We start from the raw sequence: 15,135 nt of genomic DNA, 5'->3' as shown, positions 1-15,135 counted from the left end.
GTGAACTAATTAGGAGTGAAAAACAAGCTAAAGCAGGTAACATTTTTATCTTATTCTATTTTGTTTTTAATGTGTGGCTTAGTTTCAATTTAACTGAATATTTTGGAGGACAAAACTTGTGCCGACAGCAATTTTACGTAAGGTTTGGTTCTCGCGTATGTTATAAGAAACATGCATGTTTGGTATTAAATGCGTTAATATAATTTTGGTAAAATCGATCCTAAACATAATTAATTTTTGGGGATAAATTTAATTTTATTACTTTATTAATATAGGGTATTCACAATGTAAGTTTAATAAAACAAATAATCTATGTATTGAGAAAAACAAATATTCTCAAACAAATTTTTTTGATATATTCTTCTTCGAAAAAGTATTTTCTAAGAATCGGGAGGCCACCATGACATTTTCGTCTAACCCTAATTAGACCCTGTTGAAGGTTGCCCCGTCCCAAATTCGTTGCTTGTGAAAATCTCAATAATTTATAAATTATTTGATTTTGAATATTAGTATCTAATTAAATACTTAAAGTAATTATTTTCAATTGGACGTTGATTAATTCTAATTACTGTGTGTTTTTATCGAAAAGCTTGTCCTTTCTTACTTTCGTTATCAATTCAATAGTCCTAATTAACTTAGCGCTAGGCAAATTCAAATTTTATTTGAAATGAAGAAAATAGTAAGGATAATGCAAACTGCAAACCAAATTATAACAATTAAATTAATAATAATAATTCTGTCGTTTTAATTGCTCCTACTTGTTTTCCCCTTTTTATGGTGGTAAATTGTGACGTGGAGAGGAAAGGGGTCCAATACACACACGTCATAGCTGGTTGACTAAATTGAGGAAATGATATTGACACTGGAAAATGTAGTTTTAGGTTTGAAAGAAGCCTATGATGAAGTAAGATTTGGACTTTCATCAATAAGCCAGCCATACATTTATATGTTTCAAGTAATTTTGTTTTCCATTTCAAATTTATATTTCATTTTGTATTATACATATCTTATGTATGTATATTAGTAGTGCAAAACCCCTTTCTTCTAAATATGCAAAGGGAATATGAGTGAAATACTAAGCTATAGTATATTTAGCCTACAATCATACAATATATAGTAGTATTATGATGTGTACACCTTGTTTGCATTACAAAATTGCTTTGTGGTTCACACAATGCTCTGGACACAAAATGATGTTAGAGTTTATGTATTGAAAACATGATTAAACTATTGAGTGTTGTAAATTTTATTTATAAATGAGAAAGAAGTAACTTATTGATTTGCCTTATATTTTGTTGATTACTATCACATGCAAACAAGTTCATCTTCTATTATAACAACAATTTAGGGCGTAAAAAAAACATTCCTAAATTAAGGATAAATTTACATGATCTTTTGCTTTTTAAGATGTTTCCATTTGCATGCATTCTCTAATGTTAATCGAGACAACAACAATAACTCAATAAGGACGTTTTTTGAAGCATTGGTGGTATATTTAGAAATATAAATTTGTGTATTTAATTACATTAAAAATGTTCTTAACGGATTTTTGTTGTAGTGGATGTATCCAAGATCACAAAAGACCACCTGATTAGTTCCTTATTCTTCACAACCCAAATATATCTGGACAATCTATCGCGCAGACTGTATTATCAATCTGATACTACTATATTTATGATTTTTGGCATTTATATGAAGCTCATAGTGAAATTATTTATTTCTTGCTGATTATGGAAGTATGAGGTCGTAGAGATCGTAATTTCCCAGTCTTTGTGGATGAATTATGAGAACATATAATCAGCAAGCTTATAATCATTAATTGAAGCTTACCAGCAATTAATTACAAATGTGTCATATTCATTATATGTGAATCACGTTGGGGAGCAAAATATTAATTTTATAGTTGATCAGTCCATGAATATTAATATGCTACTTCATTTCGGAAGGCTTCGAGGTTACATAATGTTCGAACTATATGAGAAAATAAGTTTGAAGGTTTCGAGACTGAATTATTTAGTAGAGTAAACGGGGTGGGCAAGATATTGTTATAGACCAGACGTAAAAGCTCATCGTAAAAGACTAGCATGTTAAAGAGAGAGAATCCATTTAGTCTATAAACCCCACAACAGTTATTCTCACAACCAATGTGAGAGATTGAGTCCGTAACAACTGTCCACCACAAGTCCCCAATGACAAAATCAAAGATTTTGTGTGAAAATAAATAAATCAGACTCTAGAATCGTGCTATATGTCGTTCAATTCCAACTCGTTTTTGTGCCATTTGCATTCTATAATCACGTGAGAATTTCATGTACAATCTGAATATTTATTCCTTAAGATCCTCATAAATTGAATTTTTCATCGAATTTCAGCAGATAATGTACATTGATTTAATTGGAAAAGATGCACACCACAAATAAATCCATATATATATTATCCAATTAATTTGCATAAGTAGCTAGTGTGTGTGTGGGGAAAGATGGTGAAAGTAATAGTAGAAAGTTTGCTACACCAACTTCCCTAACCCTTCTCTCTCTTTGGTCAATTAATTATGCAAATGGAAAGTGGTCACCATCTCTTAATGTCAACAATCAACATCATAGTGTGGTTTTCACTTCTCTGAAGAAGCAAAGTTTCGATGATATCGATCTAGACCATATATGTAATTAATATAATTTACCTACATTTATACTAACTACTTACAACGTGTGCATTTTAGCTACATAATGATTATACTACATACTATATATTTATATACAGTGACGTAGCCAGGATTTTGACGTTAAGAAAACATTGGTACATATTACTTCAAAGCTGGAATGTAGGTAGATACATTACTGCTGTCACAATTATTTTAGAAATCGAGAGAAATTAATGGAAGTTTGATTAATTTCATGTATTAGCTGTGAATTATATCCAATAAATTGTGTAGTGCACTAGTGCTTATATATGTATAAACACGTACGGGCCGTTCAAATGAGAACTCAAATTTAACTAAAAATGAAAAACTATATCCATGACTCGATCATGATAACTTACGATGAATGTATAGCCTTGTCGAACGAGTATTGTACCTGGGTTCGAATCCCATAAGGAATGATTTTTTTTTTAAATTTCATTTTGCCTTGTGCAAATAAAATTTGAATTAGAATTGTACTCTAATTAGTCTAAAATCAAAGTCCAATAGCATGAAAAAAAATATATGGACCGCGCTGCGCGACATGACATCTAAGACTTGGAAAAATCTGATACAATCAAAATAGTTTGCTTGATAGCACGTTTGCACAATAAATCTGATGTTGCAAAGATTCTCATACAAAGTTGTTGATGGCGAAAGCAGCAGATCAATAACAACCTACAAGTCCAAACGGGGAGAATATCAATGCAACGGGTTGATAACATGTCCGATTTGCGTTTCTCTTACGACACTATTTCATACCGAGACATACAACACGGGCCGAATAAGCGTGTGGTAATTCCTCCATCTAAACCCTAATAGAATATTCCTCAAGTCCATGGTATATATGTTAAGAAATTAATACTACTAGCTAGTTTATAAATGGAAACAATGATAGACAAAGTTATGCATAATTTTTGTCTGTTCTACTAAACTTATTTAATTTATTCTTTATGGAGAGCATATATTTATATAAAACTAGGGTGACGTTTATTTATAAAAAGGAAATCTCCATGCAAAAGATGCAATCAATGACGACGATAACGTGCATGGAGTATTTTGTTCTGACCAAATAGTAGCCGCCACCTGTTCCTCTATTGACTTCTTCCTCTCAACCTTTTCTAATCTATTTTATTCTTATAATTCTTGATTAAATTGAAATACCACAAATTTAAATTACCAATTTTTCCCTATTCCTTTGTTCATTCTACATGATTTTTGTGTGTTTTTTTTTATAGAAAATTCAGGGACTTGAACTACAAAACGCCATCACATTATTATAAATTTATAATTACAACTCAAATAATCTCTTGTATATTTTGGTGGATATAACATGCTCCTACCTAAAAATAAATATTGCAATAACTCATGTTTACTTTCATTTTTTTGGTATAATGTATAAAAACACTTCAACATTCAACACCTAAAGCTTCAATTAATAATTCATGTAATAAATGCTTGTGAAATTAGAGCATTGCAATGAGTATTTTGGCAATATTGGCATAGAAATGGTATTAAAATAATTGAAGTGGAAGAATCATGTGGGCCCCCCTCCCTATGTCCCATATCAGAGGACATGCATTAATATATATAGTGATGCTCTAGTAGTTATTTGGTAGGATTAATTTGGAGCAAGCAATCCATACAACATCCTCAACTAGTTGAGAGAGAGAGAGAGAGAGAAAAGATGGGAAGGTCTCCATTGTCTGAAGATAGTGGTGTGAAGAAAGGGCCATGGACTCCTGAGGAAGATGAGAAGCTCACCAAATACATTCAAAAACATGGCCATGGAAGCTGGAGAGCCCTCCCAAGACTTGCTGGTATATATATATATATATATATATATATATCTATTTATACTTATCATGTTGGTTAGAGGTGAAACGTCTTGCCAATTAAGCTGTATTTTTTCATTATAATGAATGTTGGATTTTGGTGTTATGTATGTTCAGGATTAAACAGATGTGGGAAAAGCTGCAGGCTTCGTTGGACAAATTATCTGAGACCAGATATTAAGAGAGGAAAGTTCTCCCAAGAGGAAGAACAAACCATCCTCAACCTCCACTCCATTCTTGGCAACAAGTAATTCTCTTTCTCTTTTTCTTTCTAGTATGTATACATCGGGAAAAATACAATAAAACCTATCTAATCCACATATTTATTAATTATAGTTGGTTAATTTTGTTTTTTCAATTGACATAGTATTATACTACTAAAACCCATCCGTCCCGCGTTAAGTGAAATACTATTTTTAAGCACGAGATTTAAGAAATTTATGTTTATTGAGTCGTATGAAGTATGGTGAAGTGCTGGTCCACCCGCAATTTTAAAAATCAGTCGAAAAAATCATGAAGTTTAGATTGTATCTCATATGGTAGTTCGAAAATTATATGTTGACGTCGCCGTCAGTGAGTTAAATGATGTCGTGTATTTACACATAAAATTACATGGTTTGGATGAAAAACATTAACAAAGTCAATAGATTACAAATAGGTAACACATTTTTTTTGTCACGGGATAAATACAGAAAAATATATCCAAATTTCATGTTTCCAGCTAATTTTAAAAGTTAGGAAACAAATTAGAATTTGATCAAGTTTTCAATCAAATTATATGAGTAAATAAAATATGAGAGACTAAAAGAGTTGATATTATCCAAAAAAATAATTGATCACCTACTTTGAACTATCCCGAAAATGAATACGACTCAATTTTTATAGTCATAGAATAACTAATTGTTAGTAAGTATAATATTTCAAGATTAGCGTTTACTAATTAGATGTATACCTAATGAAGGTGGTCCGCAATAGCAACACATCTACCCGGGAGAACAGACAACGAGATAAAGAACTTTTGGAACACCCATCTAAAGAAGAGGCTGATCCAGATGGGGTTCGACCCGATGACCCACCGCCCGCGCACCGACATCTTCGCGACCCTCCCGCAGCTCCTCGCCCTCGCGAACCTCATCGAGAACCCCTCCCCCGCCTCGTGGGAGGACCACGCCATCCGCATGCAATCCGAAGCCTTGCAAATGGCTCGCCTCAACCAATGCCTCCAACACCTCCTCCGCCCCTCCATCCAAATCCCTAATTTCCACGGCGCCGGCACCGTCTCCGACGTCGACGCCGCCATCCTCGCCCACCTCGAGGCGCCTCCTCCGCCGGCGGCGGCGGCCTTCTCCGCCGCGCAGTTCCTGCAGGACTCGGCGCAGTTCGCGCACCTGCCGGAGTTGCAGGCGGCGCCATGCGGCGGCGGTGATTTCGCCGGAGTGATGGGGCAATTGGAGAATTCGCCGCCGTCTTCGTCGCCGTGGATGCAGCAGAGCCTCTCGGCGTCTCCGGTGGCGGCGCAGGTGGCGGAGAGCTCCGTTATTGATAACACGGTGGATGTGTGCGGCGGCGCCGCTCAAATGTGGTCGGAGCTTCTTGATGATCCTATTTTCCTTGACATTGCTTGATGAATAATAATTATAAATATATATAAAAGTAATGTGACAAGAGTCAAGAGTGGAGTTTTGGAGTTTTTTTCATTTTCATTTTCACTTTTTTTTTTTGGTTTAATTTGCTTTTGGTTTTGTGAATAGGAAGAATTAACATCTCATATGTGTATAAAACATCGATTTCTACTGAATCTATACACAGTTTCTTCGGATTAGCTGCCGATTTTTTTAAATTGCACGTTAATTACTGAAATATTGATTTGATCTAATATTATCGACAAAGATTTTGACGAATATTGATGTACTTACATGACTTGATGATTTCGAAGACGTTGTAGCGTTGATAAGTATAATGCAATATTGCATTAATTATCGTCCAATTATGTTGTCTAAGCTGAGATTATCATATTGATAACATTGATATTTTAGAATTTTGGTGATCATTTAGGTATATACGTTAAAATCTTTTTAAATTATTATTATTAATAATATATGAATAATATACTAATATCTCTCAAAATAAATAGAAATCATTAATCCCAATAATATTAATTAAGAGAGATTTTAATGTATCTGAATGAATAGAAGGTCATGCTTGTGTAAATGAGTACACCTAAAAGTTAAAACCATTGAATTGTGAAATTAATTTATAGTAAGATAACAATTTTAAATAATCAGATGAATTAGTCATAGTTCGGGGTAGGTTGACTAGAACAATAATGTCAAAAGTAGTGAGGCACAAGGATTCTCAATGATGAGAGGGGCCTAAGTAGTTAGGAACCACTTTTAGAATTAATCAGTTATGCAATACAATCGATTAAATTAATTATAATGAAATTGATAGTCTGCATTAATTTACTTATATAAATTATTACTCTCACCGTTTGTCACTAGGAGTTTCATTTCTTGGCGGCACAGATAAGAAAAGTGGGTGGAAAAAAGTTAGTGGAATATAAGTCTCATTTGTATGTGTTCGTTTTAAATTAAATGTGAATGAAATTAGTTAGTAGAATGTAAGACTCTATTACTATTTATAGTAAAAATGAACCAAGACTTCAATTTACAGACGAATTAAAACGAAAAAATAGGATTCTTATTCGCGGACGGAGGAAGGATGGAGTATTGTTTTCTTTATCAATCACTTTCGGGCCACTTGGAGTGACAGACCTATATACAATTAATTAACTAGGGTTTAAGTCCCTACTAGTAAAAAAATTTCCTTCTTTAATTTTATAATCCCATCGCAATTTCAATATGTTTGGTGAATGATTGTTGTGTATAAATCTCCACTACAAAGAAATTGTAAAATTTATAAATGCAAATTAATCGTCAGCGCTGTCGACAACGTTGTTGAAACTTGAAGTCTCATTTCAACACGTGTCCACTTCTGTAGTTGTCAGAAATGCCCCTTGTTGCAAAGTCAAATTTTATTTCCCAATTTCCAAAATAAATTCGTCACTCCAAAATCAAAAACCCTAATCCCCAAATTCCTCCCAACCAATTTCGGCAAAACAAATTGAAAAAGAAAATTAGTTCAATCTCCCCCAAAAACATGTCCTCTCTCGGCGAGATTCATCACACGCCGGCCGCCTCCGACCCCCGAGTCCCGCTGATGAATCTCTCCGCCGTCCAATCGCGGATGGACAACCTCCACCAATTCCTCTCCGAATCAGTCACCACCAACACTCCGATCGGCCGGCCTCAGATGGAAATGGTGAGCTCGGAGATCACCTCCGCGATCCACCAGATCATCGTCAACGGCGCCGCTCTCTTATCCTGCGCCGCCGCGCCGTCTGTCAGCTCGAATCAATTAGCGGAGGAGAAGGCGGGGAAGGTGCCGAATCAGGCGGAATTGGAGCAGAATCCCGACGACGATTACGAGATAATCGAGATCGACGCGGTGGAGCTGCTGGCGGAGCACGTCCATCTGTGCGAGATCTGCGGGAAGGGGTTCAAGCGCGACGCGAATCTGCGGATGCACATGAGAGCGCACGGCAACCAATTCAAAACACCGGAGGCCCTGGCGAAGCCTGGCGGCGGAGGAGACGATTTAATCCGGCGGAAGGCGAGATTCTCGTGCCCCTACGCCGGATGCAACAGGAACCGGCGGCACGGGAAGTTCAGGGCGCTGAAGAGCGTGGTGTGCGTGAGGAATCACTTCAGGAGGAGCCATTGCCCGAAGATGTACGCGTGCGATCGGTGCAATCGGAAGAGCTTCTCGGTGGTGGCGGATCTGAGGAGCCACATGAAGCATTGCGGGGAGAGTAAGTGGAGGTGCTCGTGCGGGACGAGCTTCTCGAGGAAGGATAAGCTGTTCGGTCACATGGCGCTGTTCGAGGGCCACATGCCGGCGGTGGAGGAGGAGGAGGAGGAGGGAAAGGGGAGGATGAAGGCGGAGAGTGATGATGTGTTGTTGGAATTGGATGAGTTTGGGCGCATTGAGGATTATTGCTTTGATGATGTGATGAATTCGCCTAATCTTGGCTATTTCAACTTCTAATGAATACGGGAGAGAAGTTGTTGTTTGTTTATGAGTATCTAAATTTTTCTTTTTCCTTTTCTTTTTTTAGTTGGATTGTGTGTATGTGAATATATGATGATTCTTGGAGTTATCCATGGCAAATAGATTTTTGAAGCTTATTAAGTGCATATTTGTTGGACTAGTTGCTTAGTTAACTTGTCAATATTTGATCAAATTTGAAAATCGTTAACTATTGTTAATATTTGATTCGTTATTAATCGGTGAAAAGTAACATTGTGATAGTTAATGATTGATTATCCTAGCATAAAAATTGTTAGTTATTGTTGGGAGAAAACACAGCATGGGCAACTGTGCTATTAATACGACGGCGTTTTGTGGGAAGTTTCACAAATTTTACTTTAATTCAAACCAAATTCAGCACTAAGACCACTTCCAACCATACACCAAATCCCATTGTTGATGTAAAAATATGCTCCAACCATACTCCATACCCGTACCCATTTTTGGGGTTTTTAATCAAACAACACTAAATTTGAAGTGAACACCTAAATTGAGTATCTACTGCAAAAAAATTTTAAATATTGCATAATAGTCCTTATTATTATTTTGATAGTTGAATCAGCCGGCGGCCAATTTGTATACTGTCAATTTGTGTACTAGTACAGTAGTACTCCCTCCGTTCTATAGTAATGGAAGCAAAACTTTTCAGCACGGAGATCAAGAAAAATTGAGTTAGGTGAGTTAAGTAAAGAAAGAACAAAGAGGAAAATGAAAAAGGTAGAAAGATGAAGATAGAAAAAAGTAAGAGAGAGTAAAGTAGGTGTGGAAAAATGTGTTGACTTTTACTAAAAAGGGAAATGACTCTATTACTATGGAACGAACGGAAATGGAAAAACGTCCCTATTACTATGGAACGGAGGGAGTACTTGATAGTTGATTCAAACTATCAGCCACATAATTTAGACACAATTTGTTCATAGAATTTACATATATTTTTCTAATAAAAATAATTAAATATAAATTAGCAAGCTGACCATATTATAATAAATTATGTTTTTTTATAAATAATAACTAATAAATTTACTAAACAGGAATGAGTATTGCTAAAAAAATCTTGTTATTATTTCAAGAGTATATGATCCGATATGATGCAATAAGAAATAAAAGTACTCATCTGGAACTTTAAAATGCGCTAGTTGATCATTTGTGGGAAAAACACACAAATTTTGAGTCTTGAATTTTAGCTATTTTTTATGTTTATCGTGATATGTTTTATGTAATTGCGATATATTTAAATGAGTTTCAATTTATATTTGAATTTTATTATTGCAAGTTTAGTGTATTTAATTTTAAAAGTAGTGTAATTTTTTTTAATATAAAGTATATTTAATACATAAATATATTAATAAAAAAATTTTGTATAATTATTTAAATTACATAAATTATTGATAAAATATTATGGGACTAATATGTAATTTAAGTAAATATATAGGTATAATTGAAAAGGTATAAAAAAGAATATAAATATGGAATATTCTTTTGGATTTGAGTTTGGAGTAAAAGATTGGAGTAAAACTACTTTTTGGTGTGACCCAAACTCAAAAATGAGTTTGAGTTTGGTGTATATGGTTGGAGATGGCCTAAGTAATCCATAACTAAGACCATCTCCAATCGTAAACCAAAACTCATTTTTGGTGTAGATAATTTCTCCAACCGTACACCAAACTTAACCCATTTTTGGGGTTTTCAATGGAATAACATCAAATATGGTGTTTACTCCAAAATTTTGTTAGAGAAATACTCAAAAATGGTGTAAACTTAAAGATGAAGTAAATGATTGGAGTAAAACTACTTTTTGGTGTGACGTATACTTAAAAATAAGTTTGAGTTTGGAGTAAATGGTTGGAGATGGCCTAAGTGATTTACATTGAGTATTCAAATATTCCACCGTCCACCGTCCACACCTGCCGCTTTCTCATCATGAAATAAAACAATTCTTTGCTAAATACTCCCTCCGTCCCACATTTATAGTCACATTTAGTTATAGCACGAGTTTTAAGGAATTAGTGGAGTATATAATTAATGAAGTGAGAGGTGAAGTGTGCAATAAATGAAGTGAGATGGTGAAGTGAGGTGGTGAAGTGTACAATAAATGAAGTGAGTTAGTTGAAGGTGAGTCCTTTTGACTTTTTTATTTTTGTTTTGGTTTATTTTAATGTAAATAATGATATTTGGGTGTAATTTTAGTGAATAATAAGGTAAAATTTTATGTCCAAATATGGAAAATTCTAAATGTGACTCTAAATGTGGGACGGACTTTTATGGCAAAATGTGACTATAAAACTGGGACGAAGGGAGTATGTTTTTCTGTATGGAACGTTTATTTTACTAATTAGAATTTCAATTTTTTTAAGTCAGTTGCATCATGATCATTTAAATTTTACTATTTAACTATTAATATTATGACAAATTAATATAATATTATTTAAAATTATAGTTATAGCTAATCTGTTGCATATTTATCAATTTCTAGTTATAATTCATTTTAACTAAAAAATCATCAAATTTGGAAGTTATTTTAAATTTAAATTTATTAACTTTCAATTGTAATATAATCACGTAATCATAGGTGTTTTGATAAACTTATGTCTTTGTGTTGATATTTAAATTTTCATGTTGTATTGATATAATTATGTCTTTGTATTGATAATTTTTATAGTACATATAATTGAAAGTTATTAGTTATTGATTACTTATAATTATTATAGCTAAGTTGTAGTTAATCGTATGATTAAATTTATTTAACTTTCAATTATAGCTAATCACGATGCAACTTAATTAAAAAATTGAAATTCTTATTAGTAATTCCATATAGAAAAACAATATTTAGCAAATTATTAAAGAATTCTTTTATTTCATGAGGAGAAAGCGGCAGGTGTGGACGGTGGAATATTTGAATACTCAATATAAATCACTTATTTATGGATTACTTAGTGCTGAATCTGGTTTGAATAATAAAATTTGTGAAACTTCCCACCAAACGCCGTCGTATTATTAGCACAGCTGCCCCTGCTATGTTTTCTCTACTGATGAAAATTTTTGTTGTGATCAGACTTAAAAATTGTTAATTATTGTAAGTATTCAATTCGTTAATTAGTGAAAAAGAATCACTGTGATCTGAAAACAGTTAATTATTGTCGGTATTCCACTCGTTAACAGTTGAAAAGATTTGTTGTGATCTAGCTTGAAAACCGTTAATTATAATTAGTATTTGACCCGTTAACTGTGAAAAGATTCATTGTGATCTATCTTGAAAAGGGTAGTTTGAAAACCATTTACTCCCTCCATCTCTTTGAAATATGCCATTTGGAATTGATACGAGTTTTTGTGTGTAATTGGTAAAGTAAAAGAGAAAGAGAAAAAATAGTTGAAACTGTATAGTTGATTGTGGGCTTATAAATGATAAAGGAAAAAGAAGAATGAAAAAGATTTTCAGAAATGGATATGAACTATTTCTATAGGACTGACCAAAAAGAAATATGGGCTATTTCTATGGAATGGAAGGGGTATAATTCGACCTGTTAATTGATAAAAATATTTGTTGTGATCTGGTTTGAAAACTGTTAATTATTATTAGTAGTATACTCGTTAACTGGTAGAAAGATTCGTTGTAACGTAGGTCGAAAATCATTAATTATTGTCTATATTCGAACTCTTTAACTTGCGGAAAGATTTGTTGTTTTCTAGCTAAAAATTCATTAAATATTACTATAAGTATTCAAATCGAATTTGTGAAATAATCGTTAATTATTATCAGTATGGATTAGGAATTCTGAAGTGGGCTTTATTTAAATTAAATAAAACTCTAGTTCTGAAATTAATTGCTAATGGGCCTTGTTTTCAAATACTCACCAGTAGACTATCTACTCACTCTCATTTGTTAAACAAAAAGTTACCCAATAAATTTTTGAGAACAAATCCAAACTCATGATTAATTTAATTGATTTTAAAGTTATAAAATAACCAAAATTCGACTAAACTTTACAATTCTTTTATAGATAATTCACCGTAATATTTTATACAGCTTCTCGTTATGGGATAATGGCCTTTAATTTAATAAACAGATCATATGGGCTAGGCCCAAACACTAACAACTTTATTAGCCCATACATGAGCCAGACAGAATAAAAATGGCACCTATGATTATTTTGGGCAAATTGTAAGGTTGATCAGTAACCACAAAGTTAAATTCGTTCTCAATAATTTCATCATAATTATTTTCAATTGTATCTAATATGCCGCTAAATTATAACGTTGATTTGTTAAGAGATGTCATCTATTTGCAAAAAGAACAACAATATTATCCGCGTACATGATCTGGTTTTATCATTGTAGCATAGTTGCGTACAAATCCAAATGTTATTATTTTGGACTGATTTTTAAAGTTACGATACAACCCCCGAATTTGATCATAGTTTATAGTACTCCAATAACGACGCCATTATTCGGCTTTTATTACTTTATTAGATCTCTTAATCCAACAACGAGACTACAAACATCATCATTATCCATTACAACATAACTTCCTCCCTTTTATTTGTGTTTCCATACATCCAATTAAATTAAGTTTGATGATTCAAAAGGAGGATGTCGATATGGGCTTCATGAGAATGGTGGAGTGGTTCGAAATGTGGAGGCTGAACTGCCCGGCCTTCTCGGCGGTGTCGATTTTGGAGTGGCCCGGGGGAGGAAGCAGCTCGAAATTCTGGACGAGGCGGCCTATGGTGATCCCGAGCATAGGCATGGCGAGAAGAATCCCGGGGCAGCTCCTCCGGCCCACCCCGAAGGGGAGGAACCTGTAGTCGTTGCCGTTGACCTCGACTCCAGCTTCCTCCTCTAGGAACCTCTCCGGCCTGAATTCTTCCGGCTTTTTCCAGTGCTCCGGGTTGTTGGCCAGCCACCACGCGTTCACCAACACCTTGCTCTCTGCCGGGATGTCGAACCCCCCGAGCTTCGCGTGCTCGAGGTTCATGTGGGGCACCAGGAGCGGCACGGGCGTCCAGAGACGGAGGCTCTCCTTGATCACTGCCTGGAGGTACGGGAGCCTGGCGATGTCGGGCTCCGTTATCTGGACTCCCGGCCCGAGGACCGTGTCGAGCTCGAGGCGCAGCTTGGTCTGGATGTCCGGGTGGTTCACTAGCTCAGCAATGCACCACTCCATCCCCCATAGAGTTGTCTCAATTCCTTAAATTAATTGATTTACAAAATTAATAATCTAATATATTATGTTATGATAATTAGTCATGACAAGAACAGATACCAGCAGAATTAATATTCTCAACAATGCAAAGGACGTTATCCTCATTCAACTCTCCCTTCTGCTGGGCTTCAAGTATGTGATCGATCCCGCATTTCTCGGTCGCCTCCTCCGTGCTCACGAGCTTCCTGTACATGTATATATATGGATGCACCCATTAATTAATTAGTAGTAGAAGAAAATAGTAATATATAAAATTAAAGAAAATTACTTTCGAATTTGAACGAATTCATCGTTGAAGAGGCGTGACCTCCTCTCGGCGACACGGCGGCAGATATCGAGATAGCCTCTGAGAAAAGGCCTCAAAACGGGGATGAAATCGCCATAGTTATACTCGAAGCTCTGCGCCAAACGACTCCTCTCACCATTCAACATCTTCAATTCCACAAAGAAAGGATCCTCATCGCTCTCAAACCTCCGATCAAACAAAATCCGATAAACATTGTTGTACATCATCCGCTGCAGCCGCTTCCGAATCACAACAATCGGCTCCTTTGCCTCCATCGCCTTCACCTCGTCCACCACCGCGGCGGCCTCAGCCTCCCAGCCCGCGCGGTGCTGCTGTGCCACCTTGGCGGTGAAGAAGGGCGCCGTCATGACGCGGCGCATCTTCCGCCAGTGGTCGCCGTAGACGGAGAAGGTCATGTCCATGCCTCTGCCCGTCAGGATGTCGTACACCAAGTTGCGGGGGCGTGACCCGAACGCCACCCCCTGCGCGTGGAGCACCTCCTTCGCTAGGTCGGGAGCCGAGGCCACCGCGACGTTGCGCTGCCCCATGCGCAGGAGGAACACGTCCCCGAAGCGGCGGGCGTATTCGCTGAGGTTGCGGTGGTTGAGATCGTCGCCGACTTGGAGCCAGTTTCCGAAGATGGGGACTGAGATAGGCCCCGGGGGAAGCTTCAGCTTCCTCCCGCGGACCTTCGACACCAAGGCCGCGACGACGATGGCCGAAAAGAGAGCAATGAGCGCCTTCTCAACGAAAAGGAGATCCATTTTAGTATTTTTACTACTAAGGAGTTGAAATGGTGGTTGGTTGAATAGCTTAGAAGGAGAAGGTGTGGGGTCTTATAGTGTGTGGGGAGCTTGCTATTCTAAATTATTAGGAAACTAGAATAATGAAAAAGTGCATGCAACTAGTATATTTTTTAAATAAGAAATTCCAAAATAAAACAAGGAAAGAATTGAGGTTTGGACTAACAACCTTTAGTTGTGACTAA

The 15,135-nt window shown here is 35.8% G+C and overlaps 3 protein-coding genes across 3 annotated transcripts; 2 read left to right on the top strand and 1 right to left on the bottom strand.

Annotated features, from left to right (window-relative positions):
* Positions 1-4,311: 4,311 nt before the first annotated feature.
* Positions 4,312-6,169, top strand: LOC125214379 (transcription factor MYB93-like). The gene is made up of 3 exons (XM_048115380.1): positions 4,312-4,497; positions 4,630-4,759; positions 5,474-6,169. Exons 1-3 carry the CDS (start codon positions 4,365-4,367, stop codon positions 6,135-6,137), a joined length of 927 nt encoding a protein of 308 aa, XP_047971337.1. The 5' UTR covers positions 4,312-4,364; the 3' UTR covers positions 6,138-6,169.
* Positions 6,170-7,565: 1,396 nt separating this feature from the next.
* LOC125214378 (protein SENSITIVE TO PROTON RHIZOTOXICITY 1-like) lies at positions 7,566-8,768 on the top strand. Its single transcript, XM_048115379.1, has one exon. It carries the CDS (start codon positions 7,672-7,674, stop codon positions 8,617-8,619), a length of 948 nt encoding a protein of 315 aa, XP_047971336.1. The 5' UTR covers positions 7,566-7,671; the 3' UTR covers positions 8,620-8,768.
* Positions 8,769-13,160: 4,392 nt separating this feature from the next.
* On the bottom strand, positions 13,161-14,911 carry LOC125214377 (trans-cinnamate 4-monooxygenase-like). Its single transcript, XM_048115378.1, has 3 exons — positions 14,130-14,911; positions 13,922-14,046; positions 13,161-13,845 (listed from the first exon to the last, which is right to left on the bottom strand). The coding sequence occupies exons 1-3, from the start codon at positions 14,909-14,911 to the stop codon at positions 13,238-13,240; spliced, it is 1,515 nt and encodes a 504-aa protein (XP_047971335.1). The 3' UTR covers positions 13,161-13,237.
* Positions 14,912-15,135: the final 224 nt, after the last annotated feature.

Source organism: Salvia hispanica, chromosome 3, assembly GCF_023119035.1.
Source record: "Salvia hispanica cultivar TCC Black 2014 chromosome 3, UniMelb_Shisp_WGS_1.0, whole genome shotgun sequence".
Lineage (NCBI taxonomy): Eukaryota > Viridiplantae > Streptophyta > Magnoliopsida > Lamiales > Lamiaceae > Salvia > Salvia hispanica.
The sequence above is the reverse complement of the archived record's forward strand: the minus strand, read 5'-3'. Positions and strand labels throughout refer to the sequence as shown.